Source organism: Dermacentor variabilis, chromosome 3, assembly GCF_050947875.1.
Source record: "Dermacentor variabilis isolate Ectoservices chromosome 3, ASM5094787v1, whole genome shotgun sequence".
Taxonomy (NCBI): domain Eukaryota; kingdom Metazoa; phylum Arthropoda; class Arachnida; order Ixodida; family Ixodidae; genus Dermacentor; species Dermacentor variabilis.
The window spans coordinates 23,041,668-23,060,000 of NC_134570.1; the positions used below are offsets into that span (position 1 = coordinate 23,041,668).

At 47.8% G+C, this 18,333-nt stretch overlaps 1 protein-coding gene across 1 annotated transcript in view; it reads left to right on the forward strand.

Moving 5' to 3' along the window:
* The first annotated feature begins 2,397 nt into the window (after positions 1–2,397).
* Positions 2,398–18,333, forward strand: part of LOC142575272 (phospholipid-transporting ATPase ABCA3-like) — a 55,973-nt gene continuing 40,037 nt past the window's right edge. Inside the window, exons 1-11 of the mRNA XM_075684489.1 lie at positions 2,398–2,869; positions 4,843–4,910; positions 5,235–5,447; positions 5,800–6,022; positions 6,776–6,970; positions 11,813–11,988; positions 13,288–13,422; positions 14,119–14,248; positions 15,381–15,535; positions 15,990–16,139; positions 17,015–17,225. Of these exons, the coding sequence (XP_075540604.1) occupies positions 2,683–2,869; positions 4,843–4,910; positions 5,235–5,447; positions 5,800–6,022; positions 6,776–6,970; positions 11,813–11,988; positions 13,288–13,422; positions 14,119–14,248; positions 15,381–15,535; positions 15,990–16,139; positions 17,015–17,225 (1,843 nt within the window). The 5' untranslated portion in view covers positions 2,398–2,682. The remainder of the gene's footprint in view (positions 2,870–4,842; positions 4,911–5,234; positions 5,448–5,799; positions 6,023–6,775; positions 6,971–11,812; positions 11,989–13,287; positions 13,423–14,118; positions 14,249–15,380; positions 15,536–15,989; positions 16,140–17,014; positions 17,226–18,333) is intronic.

An 18,333-nucleotide genomic window follows, 5' to 3' on the forward strand; every position in this document is an offset into this window, starting at 1 on the left:
CTGCGGTTCTAGACGTACTGCGCCCACCGCAGAAGGCTACAAAAATACCTACATAATCACAGCAGAGAAGTGGATACGTCAGGCGGCTTGACTGATAACTCTAGAAGCGTCATTCAAAACACACGGAATCATTCTCCATTTCCGGCGGCGTTTTCACTGCTTCCTTTTTAAATAGGGTTTATGTTTATTCATAAATATTTTCAAAAACAACCGTTAAATTTGTTAATTTTCTCTTTTCCTTCCTGTTTGGCTGTTGCCTCGGCTCTCTCCCTTAGTAGATCGCTTAATTTGTCAGCTCCTTGCTATTCTCGTTTCCAGTTGCCAATTTTGCACGAAAAGTGATGTACAATTAGGGAAAAACCAGACGGTAACAGCCATATTACTTAAGGGTTTAAGGGTTATTAGAGGGTTTGACTATGGACGCTGTCTCGCATTATTTTATTTTTCACCTTATCTAACCTATATCGCGGGTATGTGGTTCCGAGGATCTGCCAGCGCCGCGGCGAACCGTCACTCGAGGAATGAAGCAGAAGGAAAAGTTAAACGCAACTGGCGTTTTTTCCGGCCGCAAATCGTTCCACGAGCATACAAACCAGCTGATCACGAACCGAATCCATTTTCTAGTCCCTGGATCAGTCTAAACAAAGAATGTTGAACTAACGAAGCAACACCGATGCGACGCGTGACCTTTGAATAGGTGGGGACAACTGAACGCATCTCAAGTTAATCGCGCAATCACCGAATCGATGAGGAAACTGGCCTCCACAGCCCGGGAGATGCCGATTACTACCGCTATCCAAAAGGAATGAAAAAAGCAGCACATTGTTGACTGTCGAAAAGCTGTCAAGTCTCAACATTGATTTGGCGGCGCTTTAGGAATATGTATGAGGAGTGGTGGCGTAAGCGGGGAGGGGGGGGGGGGTTATGCCTCTTAATATCGGGGGGAGGGGCGTTGCTGCGGCAGCTTGCGCAACAGTAATTTTTACCGAGAAACGTGCTTCGCATTGTTATCTTAAGCGCCTTGTCATCAATTATTTGACTCGAGTGCTTTGTTTCGCGCTTGTTCTTTGTTGAGACGTATGCTGTTCTGTATGTTGTATACGTGATTCCAAAGAATGTATGCACTGTTCGCTTCACTTTGCGGTGTGCTTGAAGACTCTGCCTTATTGGGGTACGGGCCTCTGTTCCTGGCCTTAACTGCCGCCGGGATCGCGCCACATTTCTACTAACGGACGTGGACACGAAATAGGCTGACTACCGACCTTCGCTGCAAAAAAATTAAAACTTCAACTGTTTTTTCTATTTTCTTTGCTGAGGTATACTAAGAGCCAGCTCTTTTCACGTGTCACTTCAGCTTGGCACCAAATGCCTTGGACCATGCAATGCATAATATTCGCGTGTACTCAAAGAGTCAAAGTTATACTTAGGCCCTTTAATGAGCGGGCTCGAGATCGGCCCGGGCCCGTGGCTTCAATCCCGACCCGGGCCCGTGCCTCATGCCCGAGTCCCGCTCGGGCCCGCCGAAAATCGATTCGGACGGCCCCGCCCTGCCCGCGGGCCAGGTCGCGCCCGGGCTTTCGGGTCGGCCCGGGCCCGTGCAGCGCTCAAGGTTGTGCACCTAAAAAAATGTTTATGATGAGTGTGATATTCAACCGAGACTGGTACCTCATTTTGGTGAGGGGCCTAATCCTTACCGCAGTCCTAAAGCGCAACCTGCATTTTCGCTTAAAGTATGAACAGTGCTTGTGATTGTGCCTCTTCTGTGTGTGACTGTCACTGTGCACCCCCTCCCCCTCTTCATAAAAAAAAAAGTAGTGGTCGAGAGCTAACACTTCTGATTGGCAATCCAGGCTGCGCTATTATTTTTTCTTCGATTTTTTTTTATAGACGTCTCTAAAAACACTTCGGGATTACTTCGGCAGAGGTCCCGAAGACTCGGTGACAGCTTTTTGTGGCTATGAAGGGAAAGCTACGAGTGCGGGGCTGCTGCGCATGTGTTACAACGCCAAGTAGTCCGGCAGTGTTTGACAGTGCTTTTGGCTGCTCGGAACAGACGCTGAATCGACGCAGCGTCCACGTACGACGGTTTCGCGTTTCCCACGACGCTGAAGGGAAAAGCGGCAAAGTAAGTAAACCTTTTCACTCAGTGCTGTGTTCTGTCTTATTGAACTGTTGATAATAAGGTGTTTACGTTTTCTCTTCCCCAGCCTAAAGTTAGGTGGATTAAAACGCGGGACTATTTTCAGAAGCGTACTCACTTGTGCGCGCGTTTCCTCCGTAGGTTTCTCTTCATAGCCACAGAAAGTTGTCCGCAAGTATACTTTTGTAATAAAAGATGTTGTAAAATAAAACGTATTCTGCATTTCGGCCAAATACGCATTGAGGGAAAAAGGGCGCAATCACAACAAAAAAAATCACCCTTTCAAACGGATGTATAAGTTTGCCTAAACACCCTTTTCTATGAGTGTAACTGTAAAGGGATGAGTTATAGAGTCGTGAACACACTCTTAAAGGTGCAATTTGCTTTATTGCGTGCGCATCTCAAAGACAGCTCCCCCACTCGCGGCCCCGTTGTGGGCAAGTTCCTTTACAGAGGAACGACGCCACCTATTTGAAAAGACGACGAAACAAACAACGAGAACGAGCCTCCCTCGAGCTCTCGCCGCGCTCGCAGCAGTAATAATGTCTCTGTGGTGGCTCCACCTCCGCTTGCTCTTGTGGAAGGACGTCTACACGTACCAGTTTCGCCGGCAGAGGTTTCTGACCGTGCTGGAGTTCCTGCTTCCAGCCTTCATCACCTACGTGTACATCTACGTCGCTTCGCTGACCAGCACCTCCGCGCACAAGGGGAACGCGCGGCTAGGCCTCGGTGCGTATACACATGTATAGTACACGACGCTGTCTGGGCACACGCACCCGATACACGCGATGACTACGTTCATCGTGGTAAAGCTGCAGTACTTGCGGACGCTTTGATCAACAGCAAATACTTTCTTGGGCAATCATGTATCTTCCTCTTCTTCACTCCTTTTTCTGCTCAAGGGCAGGTATACAAGATTCGGCCCAGCGCTGGGCGTTCAGGGGATGACAACCGTGCCTATTACGTTGTTAAAAAAAGAAAAAAAAGTACTGAACGTTGTAATATAATGTCCTGAAGCCATCGAAGTCAGTTGCATTGGAACGAATTTGCGTTTCACACCGTATGCAAGATTTGCAGGATTTCCTCCATGCGTTACTGCACACAGCGTATGTTTAAGTCACATGAGGCTATGCCTAAGACAGTGCTTAATGTCTTGGGGGTGGGGTGGGGGGGGTGGCACCCCTTTTCGTAAGGAGGGGCGCGGCCTCCTCTAGGCATGTCAACTGTAGCACTGCGGCACCCATTCGACAAGCTGTCTAGGATACAGTGCCTTATCTGGGGCAATTCTAACTTTTAAATTTTTTGTTTGGTCATTTGGTTTCAATTTTTTGGTTGGTTTTGGTTTTAGTCGCAATTAATCGGTTGATGTAACGAGCAAAAACAGGAAAGCAGGCATTGTCGTACTGCTGCATGGGCATTTCCCCGAGGCACTGCACATGACGCTCACCACCCTTGTTCGACTAAGATTCTTGGCACAGCAAACTGTTTCATAAGTCACCTGAGCGTGAGGCTAGCTGCTTGTCAATGAGTGAGGGTTCACCTTGGTTTCTTTAGGTTTTTACTAGTTCATTTTAATTGGTTTAGTTCGTTATGAGTGCTGTGTTATGCCAAAGATGCGTGTACTTTGTACCCTTTTGTAGGTAAGTAGGTGTTAAAACAAACTATATTGTTGTAGAGCTTGAGCTTATCAATGAAGCAAGGCAATTAATGTTCTGTGTTGCAGCTACACTTAATTGCTTTGGGTTCATATATCTCTAAACCTTTACCTCCAAAGCTGTGTTTGTAAATGCGTTTCCAAAATTCCAATATTGTCCAAGTGCTTGATTGAATGGGCCCATAATAATAGATACCCGAAATACACTCAGAATAATATATTTATTTCCATGAACATCCTCAAAAGTTTGGTTAAATCTAGAGAAAGCTGGCTTCACTACACTGCTTGAAGTTGACTTTTTCAGCGCCAATAAAGTAAACACAAATGAACGTCTCAAACACAACTTCTGTGGCCTGTGAGCGTTGCGATGAAACCGAATGTCACGTAGAATCGCATTTAGTCATGTAGAGGAAGGCCCTAGCGCGTCACATCAAACCCAATATTACAGAGAGAGTAATTCCACAGTTCTCACAGCGCGCATGCGCGTCCTTTTTTTATACTTTGTCCATAGTGTCACTGTCGCTTTCGACTTCAAATTTAGTATAAAATTAATTAAATTAAATTCTGGGGTTTTACGTGCCAAAACGACTATTTCGATCGAACCACTAATGTCGACACACACACGCACACGCACGCGCGCGCACACACACACACACACACACACACACACACACACACACACACACACACACACACACACACACACACACACACACACACACACACACACACACACACACACACACACACACACACACACACACACACACACACACACACACACACACACACACACACACACACACACACACACACGCACGCACGCACGCACGCACGCACGCACACACACACACACACACACACACACACACACACACACACACACACACACACACACACACACACACACACACACACACACACACACACACACACACACACACACACACACACACACACACACACACACGCGCGCGCGCGCGCGCGCGCGCGCGCGCGCTGTGGCTGAGCGTTATGTAAGGTGTTTTTGTTACAACGCATTTTCCAGACGTATTCGCCTGGGCAGCTTCTTACCTCGGCGCCGTCTCAAGTGAGAGCCAAAACCTGATCCCGATGGTGAGTTCGATTTCATCAGAGCAGAGCTGCGTCGTTGTTGGAAGTGTGTAAGGCGATGACTCCATTCACTAAGCAAGGACGTGTCACTTGCAATTTAGAACAGCCTCTAAGAGAACATTGTGATGTAGTTGTTATAGCAAGCGAGACGATGCATGTCCGACGACGTTCAATAAACACGGTATGCAAGTAGAGATATCAAAAGAGAAATAAACAAAGTACATTTCACCGCATGCCGAACACATCCCTGAAAGTGACCTTGCGGAGCCCCGTTTGCTTCTTTTCGAGCCACATTGTTAAATCTGCTTCGTTAAATGCTGCCGACAGGAGGGCGACGACGCGTACAGCATTCAGCAACCGCTGGAGGCCCTCGATGAGGAGCTGCTGTTGCCGGGCGACGTGGAGGAGCAGAGCGCGACCCGCAGCGACGCTACATACATCAAGATCATGTTCGGCATTTTTCCCTGCGTGGTCAGCATGTGCATGATTCAGCCTTTCCTGGTGAAGAAGACCGCCTCTGAGCTGTGCTCGGGCACTAAGGTAAGCGCGCGGATGGCTTTGTTCCAGGAGTAGCGTTTATGACAAAAGCAGCTATGTTCCCGATTCGGAATGATTGCGTCCACCTTCTCGTTACCTCATTCATTCATTCATTCATTCATTCATTCACAATTAATTTATTTAAAAAGCGGTGCGTCTTTCAGGGCAAAGAAAGTTAGAATGAGTCAAAAGTGTTGAAATCGCTGATTCGTGGAAGAAACAATTGTTGGAACACGAAAAACGAACCGCTCAACGTGTCAGGACAAATTATGACATGACCTACGCACTGTGTTCGTGTATAAGCAATGGATATGCGAAGTGGTGGCGGCGAATGTCACTTTTGTGTGAAACGCAGGAGCTGATGGTAGCCAATGGGCTGTCCGAGTTCGTCTGGTGGCTGGGCGGCTTCTGCTGGTCCTTCATCATACTGCTCATGGGCTCGCTGCCCGCAACCGTGCTCACCAAGACGCACACGTTGCTGCCGCGCTCGAACATCGTCTTGTTGCTGATGGGTGTTATCATGCATTGCGCCTCGAGCTCCCTCTTTTGCCTCGTTGTCGCCACGCTCGTACCCAGGCGTGAGTGTACCACCACCACCATCACTACTACTACTACTACTACTACTACTACTACTACTACTACTACTAGCAGTAGTGGGTGGTAGTAGTAGTCACATTCAATTCTAATCCACCTGAATGTACCATAAGGCTACAGGTGAACTTAGGCTGCAGCATAACATTGGTTTTAGCAATTGAAGAAAAATGTAATCCTAATCTGGTGTTTAAACCGGACACCACAGCCTGCCCATGCCAGTCACTCTACCAATCACGCTATCTGTTAAGTTACTGCTTGGTTGTGGGAAGGCGAGTTAATAGACAGCTTGAAGCGTACCTAAACTTTCTTTTAATGATTAATGCTACAGCTTGTGGTCTGCTTGCGCGTACTGCCGTCACTACCACCTATAAGGTGGTATTTTCCCCACAATCTCACTTAGTGCGGAAAAGCCAGCTTTAACGAGTTCTAACGAGTTTTAACAAAGAGCACTTGCAGATACACTGAAGCACACCGCTTGTACAAAATGGAATGTACAACATGTTAAACGCTCCTCTAACCCTTCGTGACGAGGACAGAGAGAGAGGGAGGAGAGGCAAGGAAAGGCCACGGAGTTCCGACGTCTATGACTACGTTGCGTGCAAGGCAGGGCCGCGCTGTTGCGGTCAAGAGGTGTCTTTTACTGCGGCGCTGGTATCGATGAACATTCGAAGCCCTCTTAACCGCGCGCACTGAGGCAGCTGAGGACTACAGATATGACTCTCTCACTTTCGTCGCAGCGTCGGTGGGCCTGGTCACCATGTCGTTCGTGGTGTTCGGGTCCCTGGTCGTTCCTTTCGGCCTCGCATCGTCCGTTCCGTCCGCCGTGGCTCGTGGAAATGTTCTGGAGAAGGTCATTACCCTCTGCCTCCTGTTGCCAAATGTGGCCTTCAACTACTTCCTCATAAACGTCGCTGATCTCGACTATCAGGGAGGTGAGAGGCCATCAGTTTCTCCGATATCTTCGCAGCATTTGAAGGAATATAAATTTGTGTATATGCGTTCCGTTTTGTTTCGCATGACAGGAACGGCATAGCCAGAAGCAGAGCGAGTTACAGAAATGTCCGTTTATGTCGCTTGTTTACCTTGCGCATTATTGTACAGCTGTTATTCAATGCCCGCACAAACAATGCGATAGAAGATATGCAAATTCAGCGCACACATAGGCATATATGGGAAGTGAAGCTTAAGCGAAGAGGTTAATTAAATGATTTACAACTAGCGGCGATGCCTATAATATTGTTTGCTTTCATTTTATGCGTCGCGTTATCTCATGGATTTGTTCACCACAAATGTCACAAATTTATTGACATGCAGTTTTACAGTGGAGCTGTATATGTGTACCCACCCGTAGATTTTTCAATATTTGTGCCTCAAGGCTCCCGCGCACTTTCAAGGTCGCGCCATTGGAAACTGCTGGCGGTACTTCTCGGAACGCTCATTCGTACTACTTCGCACGCTGGTATATGCGTTCAGACCGCTCAAACGGTATTTACAATTGCATATGGCATGCATTTATGCCTTAGGAAAAGACGCCGTTTTTTTTCTTCTTTGTTTCATTTTTTTTAAATACCGCTCGGTGATTGCGCGTGCATTGCGGCCGCGGTGTCGGCTTTCATTCTACCATGTTATTGTACGGTTCCCTTTGCAGAACAAATATCTTTCTTCTTCTTCAAGCAGCATGCACCTCTCGTGTGTATTTCTGCGCACATAGTTTTCCGTCAGTAGGTCTTGCGAAACACAGACGGAAAAGCACATGTAAACTTCCCGCTTGTCGCTTCAAGCAAATAAAACACGTCTGCCCCATCCGGCGCCCTGCACTCAGATTTACGGGAAGTATTCTTATAAATAAAGAAAAAGAAAAGCTGCAGTGCAACGTTCCAGTCATGTTTCCGTCTTCCTCGCGTAACAGAGCGCGGAGTAACTGCTACGGGTTCTTTTATCGCGGTCGGACCTCGGGCGCCGAAAACAGTTTTAGGTAGCCGTTATATATACTAATCTTTGGGCCGTAAGCCACGTGAAATTTTTTGTCCAGTTCATGCTTATCACACACACACACACACACAAAAAAAAAAGAAAAAGCGGCGCGGTTGCCTAATTAGTGGCTACATAGTGGATATGGCGTTGCACTGCTAAACTCGAGCTCACGGGTTCAAACCAGGTTGCAAAATTCGATGGGAACGAAATGGAAAAACACTCGTGCACTTCTGTTTAGGCGCACGTTAAAGAACTCTAGGTTGTGAGAACTGAACAGGGGGCCTCATATAACCATATCGCCAAACGTAAAACGCCAGAATTTGTTTAATTAAAAAAAAAAAAAGGAAGGTATAGCTGCGTCCTTCGGCTTTTTTGTAGGGGTGTAAACGAAAGAAATTATTTCCGAGTCTGATTTCCGAGAAAAACATGTTGCGCTTATTTTATATTTCCTACCTAAATGTAATGCCTTTTCCAACTGTACGTCGGCTCAACTAAGTAGCTTCTGCATTATGAACAGCTGTTTTCAGTTATCCGGTACACTATCAAAAGGACAATAATGAAACAACTAAAGGAGCGGCATGCCTCACACACGCGTAGACGTACTTGTAGAACTGCTGTGTTAAGTTTGCTACCACATTGGGCACCCAGTTTTCATGGGTTGCAGACATGGCGAGACTGTAAAAAATTATTTTTTTTTTGCCTGAATCAAGTTAGCAGATTTACAGGCTGCCCTAAAACGGGGCGTTTATATTGAATGACAGCTAGGAACTTCCTTAGCAAAACCGATTAGCACCTGTGCGTGAATTCTCTCAGGAACGGGTGCGCCTCTGCGCAAAAGCCACGGCTCTCCACCAGGACAATCATTCGGACTAAGAGTCCTCACTTGCATCGGCCCCTCCCCTCCGAGACTTCAAAAATGCTGTTATGCATTACATTCGAACGGAAACGGCTATTCGATATATTTCCTTGTGAATTCTGAACTCGAATGCGATCTGAATAGCAAATACCATTCGGTTAGACTGTATGTTTCTACTTTATTTAAAGAGATCGCCAGTGAAGCCACAGAGATTACATTGGTAAAGACCTCCCGGTCTCCCCGATTCAATTTGAGTACGTAGGCAATATATTTTCCCTAATACTGTTGTTCAAATGAACGTCCAATGATTGCCTTGATTCCTTTTCTCGGAAAGTCGATTGGGTCACCTAGGGCTGGTGCAGCTTTTAAAAGAAACACGCTTCTTCTGGTTGGGAGTTTTCACTTTTTTAATTAGGGCATTTAGAATATGCGGTAATTTTCTCTTACATATATGTACTGTACATATATATGTCTAGTACCCTAACATTTACCTAGAAGTGCATTGATAATCTGCATTTATTCACGTGACGCAATAAACCTGGTTTGTTTCACTATAACATTGTTTTCGTTGATCATTCTCCCCGATCGACATTCCACCAACAAGAAGCGCGCGTAAAATGGCATGATATCAATAAAATTTTCTTACGTAGCTTCATGTCAGAGATAGGCTGCTTCTGGCAATAAATTACGTGTTACTCTCAGAAAACAATTTTAAAGATAACAGTTCACCTGGCTAATACTATTGATACCCGCCGACAGGTGTCGCAGGCGCACCAGAGCAAGTGAAACAATAAAAAAAATTACTGCACATACTTTCTGCCAGAAAAACTGGGCGTCCGCCAGCGTCCGCGCAACGAACGCGCGCTCGCTGTATACTTTGGCTGCATCAAGTGTGTATACGTAGCAGAAAGGCGTCGATATAAATTTGCAATTGAAATAAAGCACCGTTATAAAAGCGTGCATGCGCACTCGGTCTCAGCGCCCGCAGCGAAATTACGTTGAATGCGCCGCGAACCGCGTGTCCGCCCCAATCCAGTTCGCTCGCAGCGCCCTCGAACATTTTTTCCACACGCGACGGGAGAGCGCTGTTCGGCCAGTGCGTAGTACACTCTAGTTGACAGCTACGCCAGCGCCGGAGCGCGAGTTATCAGCAAGGATTCCAGCGGCATAGGCGCGCGCTCACGCCACGCGCGCTACCATGCCGCTGGAATCGTCTCGCCTCCGCCAGGGAGGGAAAGGGCAGGGATTTAAGGGTGTCGCGCGTGCTGCCGCCGGCTTCGTTTCCATTCAGTTCCGTGTTGGAGAACAAATGGGACGGCCACGCGTTGTGCGTTCCCCTGAAGAACGGGAAGCCTTCGACGAGCGGCGGCGAGAACTCGCCCGTGAAAGCGCTGGCCGTAGGCGTACCGATCCAGCCGTTAGAGCCGCCCGAGCTCAGGCAATTCGACAGAAACGAGACGATCCCGAGCTGAGGGAGCGGGAGACCGAAGCAATCTGGAACCTTTACCTGTGGGTTACTTAAATGTTACGAAGGTCAGGTGCAAACAGGACAAGCTTCGCTTACCCCCATTTCCCGGTAGGAGAAGGGTTGGTCTTTTTTTTTTTTGTTTACGCACTGCATCGTTCACAAGATATATGCCGAAATGTAAAGTTTAAGTCAGGTAGATGCACAGTGTGAGATGCATACGCAGTGATGTCACAAGGACTAAAAGAAGAATGGTGATGGCAGGATTATGCACAAAATAGTGCGGCACGTATTAAGCAACATTTACGTATTCGGTACCTCTTGTGTCACAGTGGGACCTGACCATGCATTCTGGAGGATTGGCAATGAACGGGCGCACTCCCAGTGTCACATGCCGAACGGCTAAATAGAGTAAAGTAAATCAAAGAACCTGCGAAATGTGATTCGCCATTTTATGAACAGATCGGTGTGCTTAAGAGATACCTGTGAGCCGAGATTATGTGTTCCTATTTCATGTAGGAAGTTGTTTTTATGTTAAAACAGACGTTTGGGCGAGTTGGTAAGACATATTTGAAACAGAACAGCGCGGTATTCACGGGGACAAGAAGGGAGCAAGAAGAGAGACAAGAATTGAATACCGTGCTGTTCTGTTTCAAATATTTTTATGTTACGCAGAGAAGAGCTGGACATACGTGGTTAGCATACAAGGTTTATATGCATGAGCCATTTCGTGGGCACCTTCATCTAACTTTTGTATATATTTGCACAAATATGTCCGCCGAGATAGCGACCAACCCAACAGCCAGGAAACCATGCACGTCAAATTGGGGAATGTTGGTAAAGAAAGCTTCGTTTAATAACCAAAGTGAGCCAGTGCGAAACGATGCAGTTTTATTTGCCACATGAAACTGACCGTAACTCTTCGTTGCTTTTAGAGTTACCTTCTTCAAACTTGAGCAAACTCTTTTAGTGGTTATATTCAATTGTTGATTTTTTTTATCGTGGCAATGAATTATCCATCATATGCATTCCTAACTTAATGCAGAGAAAGAGACACGGAATAGCGATGTCCGTTCCTCACCTGCTGCTGCACTAATCTCGATCGCGCCGTGTTTGTAGAATCGGGCGCGACCTTCAACATTTGCGACAGGCACGAGTTACAACGATGCGGGAGTGCGAGAATAAGAAGTCGCCCCGACTGCCACGCAAACCCCGCGGCGACCTACGCCAAGCGGATGCACGAGACGAAAGCCTCCCCGAAGATGAGACAGTCCAGCGAGGAGCTCTCGGATGGAACGCTATACTTCTACCATTCATTCTTCCACCGCACGCGGCTTCTCCGCCTTCTGAATCTGTTGTTATAAACAAATACGCGCTCTACATTTTACAAACATGCGCGTAGCAGCCTTCGATGGTGGAAACATTTTTTTCGTGCCTCACACACCCGCGAACGGCTGCCGCGCCGAATGCTGCGCCCAGGTCCCGGCGCGCACTTCTTCAACATGGGCCGCGTGGGCCTGCACGGCACCTGCGTGTACCGCGTGCTGCACGCCATGGGCGGCTCGTGCCTCGTCAGCGCCGTGCTCTGCTGGTACCTGAGCAACGTGTGGCCACACAGCTACACGTTCCCGGAGACGTACTGGTTCTTCCTTCAGGTGAGCAAGCGTGCGCGAAGCTTGCACAATGCCCGCGTTGCATTCTCCGTTTTTCAGTGTAGCTCGCATAGAAGAATCCACGCTGCGCAGCTGAAGCTATATGCGGGGTGAACCGAGACGCTGATTAATCAAATCGTAAAGAAATTTAAGTTTCTTGCATGCTGCCGGTGACACTTCTTTACTTTATATTGGTTTACGACAATTTTAGGACGTTATCTTACGAGGACATGGCTAAAGGTAAGCTGTTGCCTTGCTGGGCAGTGGTGTCATGACGTTGTACTTACCTAGTGTGCCTCTTAGTATCCTCTTTTAGAACTAGAAGTGGTAGGGAACAACAATCTTGTGCGGGAATTGCGGTGTTTCGAAGTTGAGAGAGAAATTAAGAAATTAACAACATGGGCGGACTACATCATTCATGCAGGCATCAAGCTCATGTCTGTGTCGCACCTGCTGCGTTATACTCAGTGGCTGCAGCGTTGCGCTGCTGAGCTTGAGGTTGCATTTCGATGGGGAGCGAAATGCAAAAACGATTGTGTACTTACGTGCACGTTGAAAGATCTTAATCCAGCCTCCCTCACTGCGGGTCGCCTCATAATTACGTAGATCGTGGTATTGGCGCGTGAAACCTCCAAATTTAATTCAATCTTAACGCCCGCGTCGCTCCATTCCGCTCGCTTACTTGGATACTAGCTCGCACCTGTTCTTGAGACAGCGTTTGGGCTCAGGTAGGACGTGTAGCTTAGAGAGAGCAAAAGCGACGTAAACAACCACTAGCTCCTTGTGTTCGTTCGCGAATATAATAATCGATGACGCCTAAAGAAAGTTTCTGCGGTGATTTCTGGTTACAGGTCACTTAAAATGTATGATTGCGGCCATTTTTAGCAACAAGGAGAAAGTTGTGCGTACTGGGGGCGATATAACACGATATATACTATTTTCTTGTCCAGGCGGCCGCGGTGTGATACGGCCGCAGCCAAGCAGTTAATCATCCAGAATGGCATTACGCCACGTAAGACACCAGTTATGAGGACGAGAGACGGTTAAAATTGACTGTTTGAGCTTTACATCACAAGACTGGACACATTAGGGACAGAAACATATTGCTTGCTTTAAGTCTAACGGAACACGAGGATTAAACACAATTAAACACCACGTGTCCCAGCAAAGAACGCGTTAACGTGTTTTAAAATATGGTGGCAACCAACAAGCCCATCTTGCAGTAACTGCATGATGTGTATTTAACTCGATATATAACTGCATTTGAGCGCTCCAAAAAGTTTCCTGCCACTGCCCGCGCAGCCTTCATATTGGGGTCTCTGGCGAGGCGTGGACATCCCGGAGGAAGGCCTTACTGAGATCAAAGAGAATACGACGCTCTTCGAGCCTTTGCGCGAGCAGAAGCAGGCGCACCTTGTCATCTACAAGCTGAGTAAGGTGAGAGCTGCCATCGATCATTTTAAGGGCCGTATTCAACAGTTCACCAGGTAGCGTCAAGCGTAAGCGAGCAGTCAAACGACACAGCGCAAGAATAGCTGGAAACCCGAACGTCTCACACTCGCGCCAATTACTGGCGATCCGGCTGGCTCACTGCAGCTTCACTGCAACGATTTGGCTGACCTTGCCCGTACGCTCTTCTTCAACAACAAATCTTCCCTGTCCCCAGTAATTGTTGCCTCTTCTTGTAGGCTTCGTTCGATAATAGCCTTCTTTAGGCTTCGTTCGATAATAAAAGTGCCGGCAGAATTGCATTATTTTGAATTGAGCTGCGGGCACATAGAACCGAAAAATGTGGGCCATTTCCACAAGTTTCGAGAGTTTCAAGCAGCATTCGGTAAAACTCTTTTTCCTGAGGCGGACAGGGTTGCGTAAAAAGGGCTTCAAGCGCGTTTTCGCCCTTGATGTGTCCGTTCACCCGGATGTACTTCGACCCTCGAGACTTCGATGCTTCGCGCGCTTGCGTTTTGTAGGCCGCCGACACAGGCACCATACAATATTGTGCGATCTGCTACAAGCGGTAAATTTTGCAAGCTTATTGTACAGCTAACTGTGAGCTGTTATAGCAAGCAGCGTGAAGCGGGTGCTGCAGGCTGAAAGCTGGCGTTAACTTCGTCCTTATTTTTCTACCCACAGGTCATTAATCCGTTGTACCTGAAACATTACATCATTAACAACGTCACGATAAAATGTTACATGGACAGCATCACAGTCATACTGGGAAGAAACGGTTGCGGAAAGTCAGTGCTGATCCGAATGCTGGCAGGTAGGTCCTCAACCTAGCTTGACTCATAATCTGTTAAATTCTAGTCGTTTTAGTCCATACATGTTTCTTATACGCTCATGCTGGCAAGTTTGAATACCGCTGCGTATGCCACTATCGGCCATGCACACTCCATTTGCTGTAAAATGTCGCTAAGCCGTACCTGGAGGATCAATGAAAGTGAGCGCACTAACCGGTAATACGAGTTGACCGAAAGCTACGGTGTACTATTATAGTACTCACCTGCGCAAAGCGAAAAATTACTTAACAAGACGAAACGCCCTCAAGAGCCTATTTCACTCAAAACAAGAAAATTCAGTTGTTTTAGCCTGCGAACGCGGCGGTATGCGACGACTGTAGCCTCAAACTTGTTTTGTAAGAAATACACTGTTTTCTGGCATGTCGCTCTTAGTGGCCAAGAGGCGTATGATGCATCAACGCCTGCTTATTTACTGCAATTCTTGCTTGTTCATGTCGTCAGAGTCGTTGTTCACATCACTTGAGTTATCACAGGTCTGTCGACGTCTGAAACGTTGCGTCCACGTCGCGACAAAGTTCAAAATACGCAGCTTCGTTCGAAGCCCTGCAGCTAAAAAGTCAGCTACTAATTTTTGTCAGACTTCAATGTCATACCCTCGGCAGTGTCATTCGTGCGCTCTTTAAAATTATACACGCGGGAAAGCATTCTGCACCATCATAGAGTTGACCTAACCGAGTTGGTCGGGCTCTATACTGGTTGATTCTTCGTCGTATTCACGAAGGTGCGATTATAGGGACAATGGGTCTTTTCACTTCGATCATTGCAAAAGCGTGAAATTCTTTAAAAAGAACTGCTGAATTTAACGCATAGTCATCTTCCTTGATTAGACAAGCCGCGCGCATGCGCGCACGTGTGTAATAAGGAAAAAGGAAGGTCGTACAAACTAATATTAACGATAATAAATAGCGGGGTTTTACGTGCCAAAAGTCGGTGCAGCTGCATGTTGCTTTCCGGGCCACCAACCTGTCGTTTAGACGCGGAACAGGAGTTCAATTGAGCGAAATTAACAACACTGTACTTAGCATTTTTTCGTTACTGTTTGCTGTTTTGGGAATTCCTCCATTTACAGCGCAGTCTCTCTCTGTCTTTTCGAAGGTGCGATAAAGCCGTCGTCGGGGACGGCGTTCTTTGATGGCGCGGACATGCGCACCAACCTGTGGAAAGTGAGGGCAAACATCGGCTACTGCCCGCAGAACAGCACGCTCGTTCCATTTCTCACGGTGGAGGAGAACATGCTGTTTATAGCACACGTGAGCCACTTTCTATCGCCTCATCTGTGGCGCGACACGGAACCTCTTTAACCGTTGTATTAACAACATGCGTGGTTAATCAGAGTTTCGGAAGAACAACAAAAAAAAAAGTTGCAATGTGGCTTACGTTAGCTAAACAAATAGTTTACACACACACAAAAAAAAACGCTAAGATACAAAAATGCAAAAATAAACATATTAACAATACTAACAACAATAAACATACTAACAACAAACGTGTTGTTAGTATCCAAGGATACACAATATTACGGCATAGGATTCGAATACACAGAACTATTGACTAATATGTTCATTGAAGGCGTTGCAACTAAGTGGACAGCGGGAAAAAGAAATGGTTCGTGATGATGCTTCTGCGGTTGTTTGGTTTTCTAACGTTCTAGAAATCTTCCAACACGCAATGCATTCACGAAGGCTTCTCCGCTTTTCGTTACAGTTGCGCGATGCTCCGGACATCGAAGACCTGATACTGACGCTCCTGATGCAGTTCCAGTTGATCGATAAGAGGGAGAGCCTCACAAGCAAGATTAGCTACGCCGAGCAGCGGCGGCTTCAAGTAGCCATGACCCTGCTCGATAGCCCAGAGGCGAGTCTGCCATGACCAAGTCACATATGCATGGTGTCAGTAAGAACGCCGGATAGCACAGCTTTGAAAACTGCTTGCCGTTTTGATGACAAATAAATTATGGACATGCTCCGAGAGATGGAGAGCAGCGTGGCATGAAGAATAGAGAGTGATGCAAGTGTCTTCGGAACAACAACAAAATGAATTGAGAGGGTGTTCTTACTGAAATTAGGAGGAGAGAACTTTGAGCGTCATGTGATGCATTGGGCTGATTACCAATGGTATGTGACAACTACATGCAACGTATGTGACATATTCCATGCTCGGTGATGCCACTGCAGATCGTGACGTTACAAAGAAGCGGTGGTGATGCCGTCACATTCCGTGCAGGAAATAAAAATAAGAAATATGACGTATTATATTGTCACGAAACCTTTTTCTACGTCAAAGTTAATGACGTGACCAAGTCTTCAGAGGTTTCATGGTTAACGTAGTTCCTTGTTCAAAGCTGCTAAACGCGAAGTGGCAATGATCAAGCTCTCTATACATGCGCTGTTCCTTTTTTTTTTTACAAGCATGTAGGTGTGACTACAATTTGTAGCGACAACTGAAATACGTTCTATGAAGCTGCCGCTTTAGGCTGGGAAGAGGATGGGAATATTGTCGAAGACGATTAAGGATAAAGTTGTCACATGGAGCGACGCGCAAGTCAATGGCTGTCGGATCTGTCGGCACCTATATTTTGGACCTCTCATTTCTTAGCTCGAAAGTTAGCGAGATGTTAACCCGCGCAGGCTGGCTGATATTGGACCTACGACATAAGGTGCCGTGTCGCAGGCGGTGCGAGCGCCAGTAACTGCACCGCAGTCCGACACGCGCTCCTTTTTCTTTTTCAGTTCGCCTTCTTCGACTGCCCGACGGAGGGAATAGACTCGGACTCGCGAAACGTCATCTGGGACGCCATACTGAAGTCCCGCGCCCAGACCACGGTGCTGCTCGCTACAAACAGCACCGACGAGGCTGAGATTCTGGGAGACCGCATCGCCATCATATCCAGGAGCCTTATAAGCTGCTGCGGCTCTGCCATTTACCTGCGCAAGAAATACGGTGAGTGGGTTTCATAGTATTTACGGCAACCCACCAAGACGACGTATACCCCAGGCTGCGTAAACCATTACGAGGGTGAAAGTATTGGGTCGTCTGCGAGAGGAATAGTCCGGCGCACGTGTCTTTATTCACTGCTGCTCTACGCTGTACCTAACCGTCTCTCGAGGCAAGTTCTCGTACTGCCAGTGATTTGCATGCACTTTTTAGAGCGCAGCTCTTTGGCGTCCGTTGCTGGGTTTCGCGTCGTCGTCGGCGTTGTCGTCGGCCTCGTAACCAGCTCCGCCCCCCTTTCATCCCCCCAGCGCTAGCAGCGACCGACTGATACCGCTGGATGCCGCTGACGCCGCTAGAGAGTCAAGATAACGTGACTGCATAGAACACCGTCGCCGCCATGCAGAAAGAGGAGGAAAGGGTCCCCCCCCCTTGTTGTGTGGCGGATAGGGTGCTCTTCAGTTGCCGACGCGCCGGTTATTTCACGTAGGCCCCGGCACGTCGACGAATACGTGACCACCTTCCCACGGCTAGACCTGGTTCTTAGCGCTGCGGAAGCGAGGGTATCATATTGTTTGTGTCGGCATCGGCGGCGTTGTCCCTGAAACCAACTCCGCAGCTGGGGTTGACTCACTATCGGCGTCAGCGGCATCAGTCAGTCGCTGCTATCTCTTCCCTCCTCCCTTTATCGTGTTGTCCGCTTGCTGCGCGCGCTTCTGCCCCCATCGTTTGCCGCTGGGTGTACACGCCGCCCCCCTCCCCCCTCTTCCTGCGAGTCTCCGGTTGTCAAAGCGCCGGCTCGAACTTAATTCCTTTCTTCGCTCCTCCTCCAATGCAACCCCTGTGCGGTGGCAATCAGAGAGCCAGATCGGTGGCGGCGGATCTGTATATGTGCACCGCCCGAGCCGAAATTGCCGCTGCCGTTCGCCCTGTGCGGTGGCAATCAGAGAGCCAGATCGGTGGCGGCGGATCTGTATATGTGCACCGCCCGAGCCGAAATTGCCGCTGCCGTTCGCCACTGCGAAATTATCTGCCAGTTCTTTCTGAGCCATGAGCGAGACGACCGATGGAAGTCCTCCGTCTGCTGCTGCTGCTGCTGCTAAACGAGCTGCCAGAG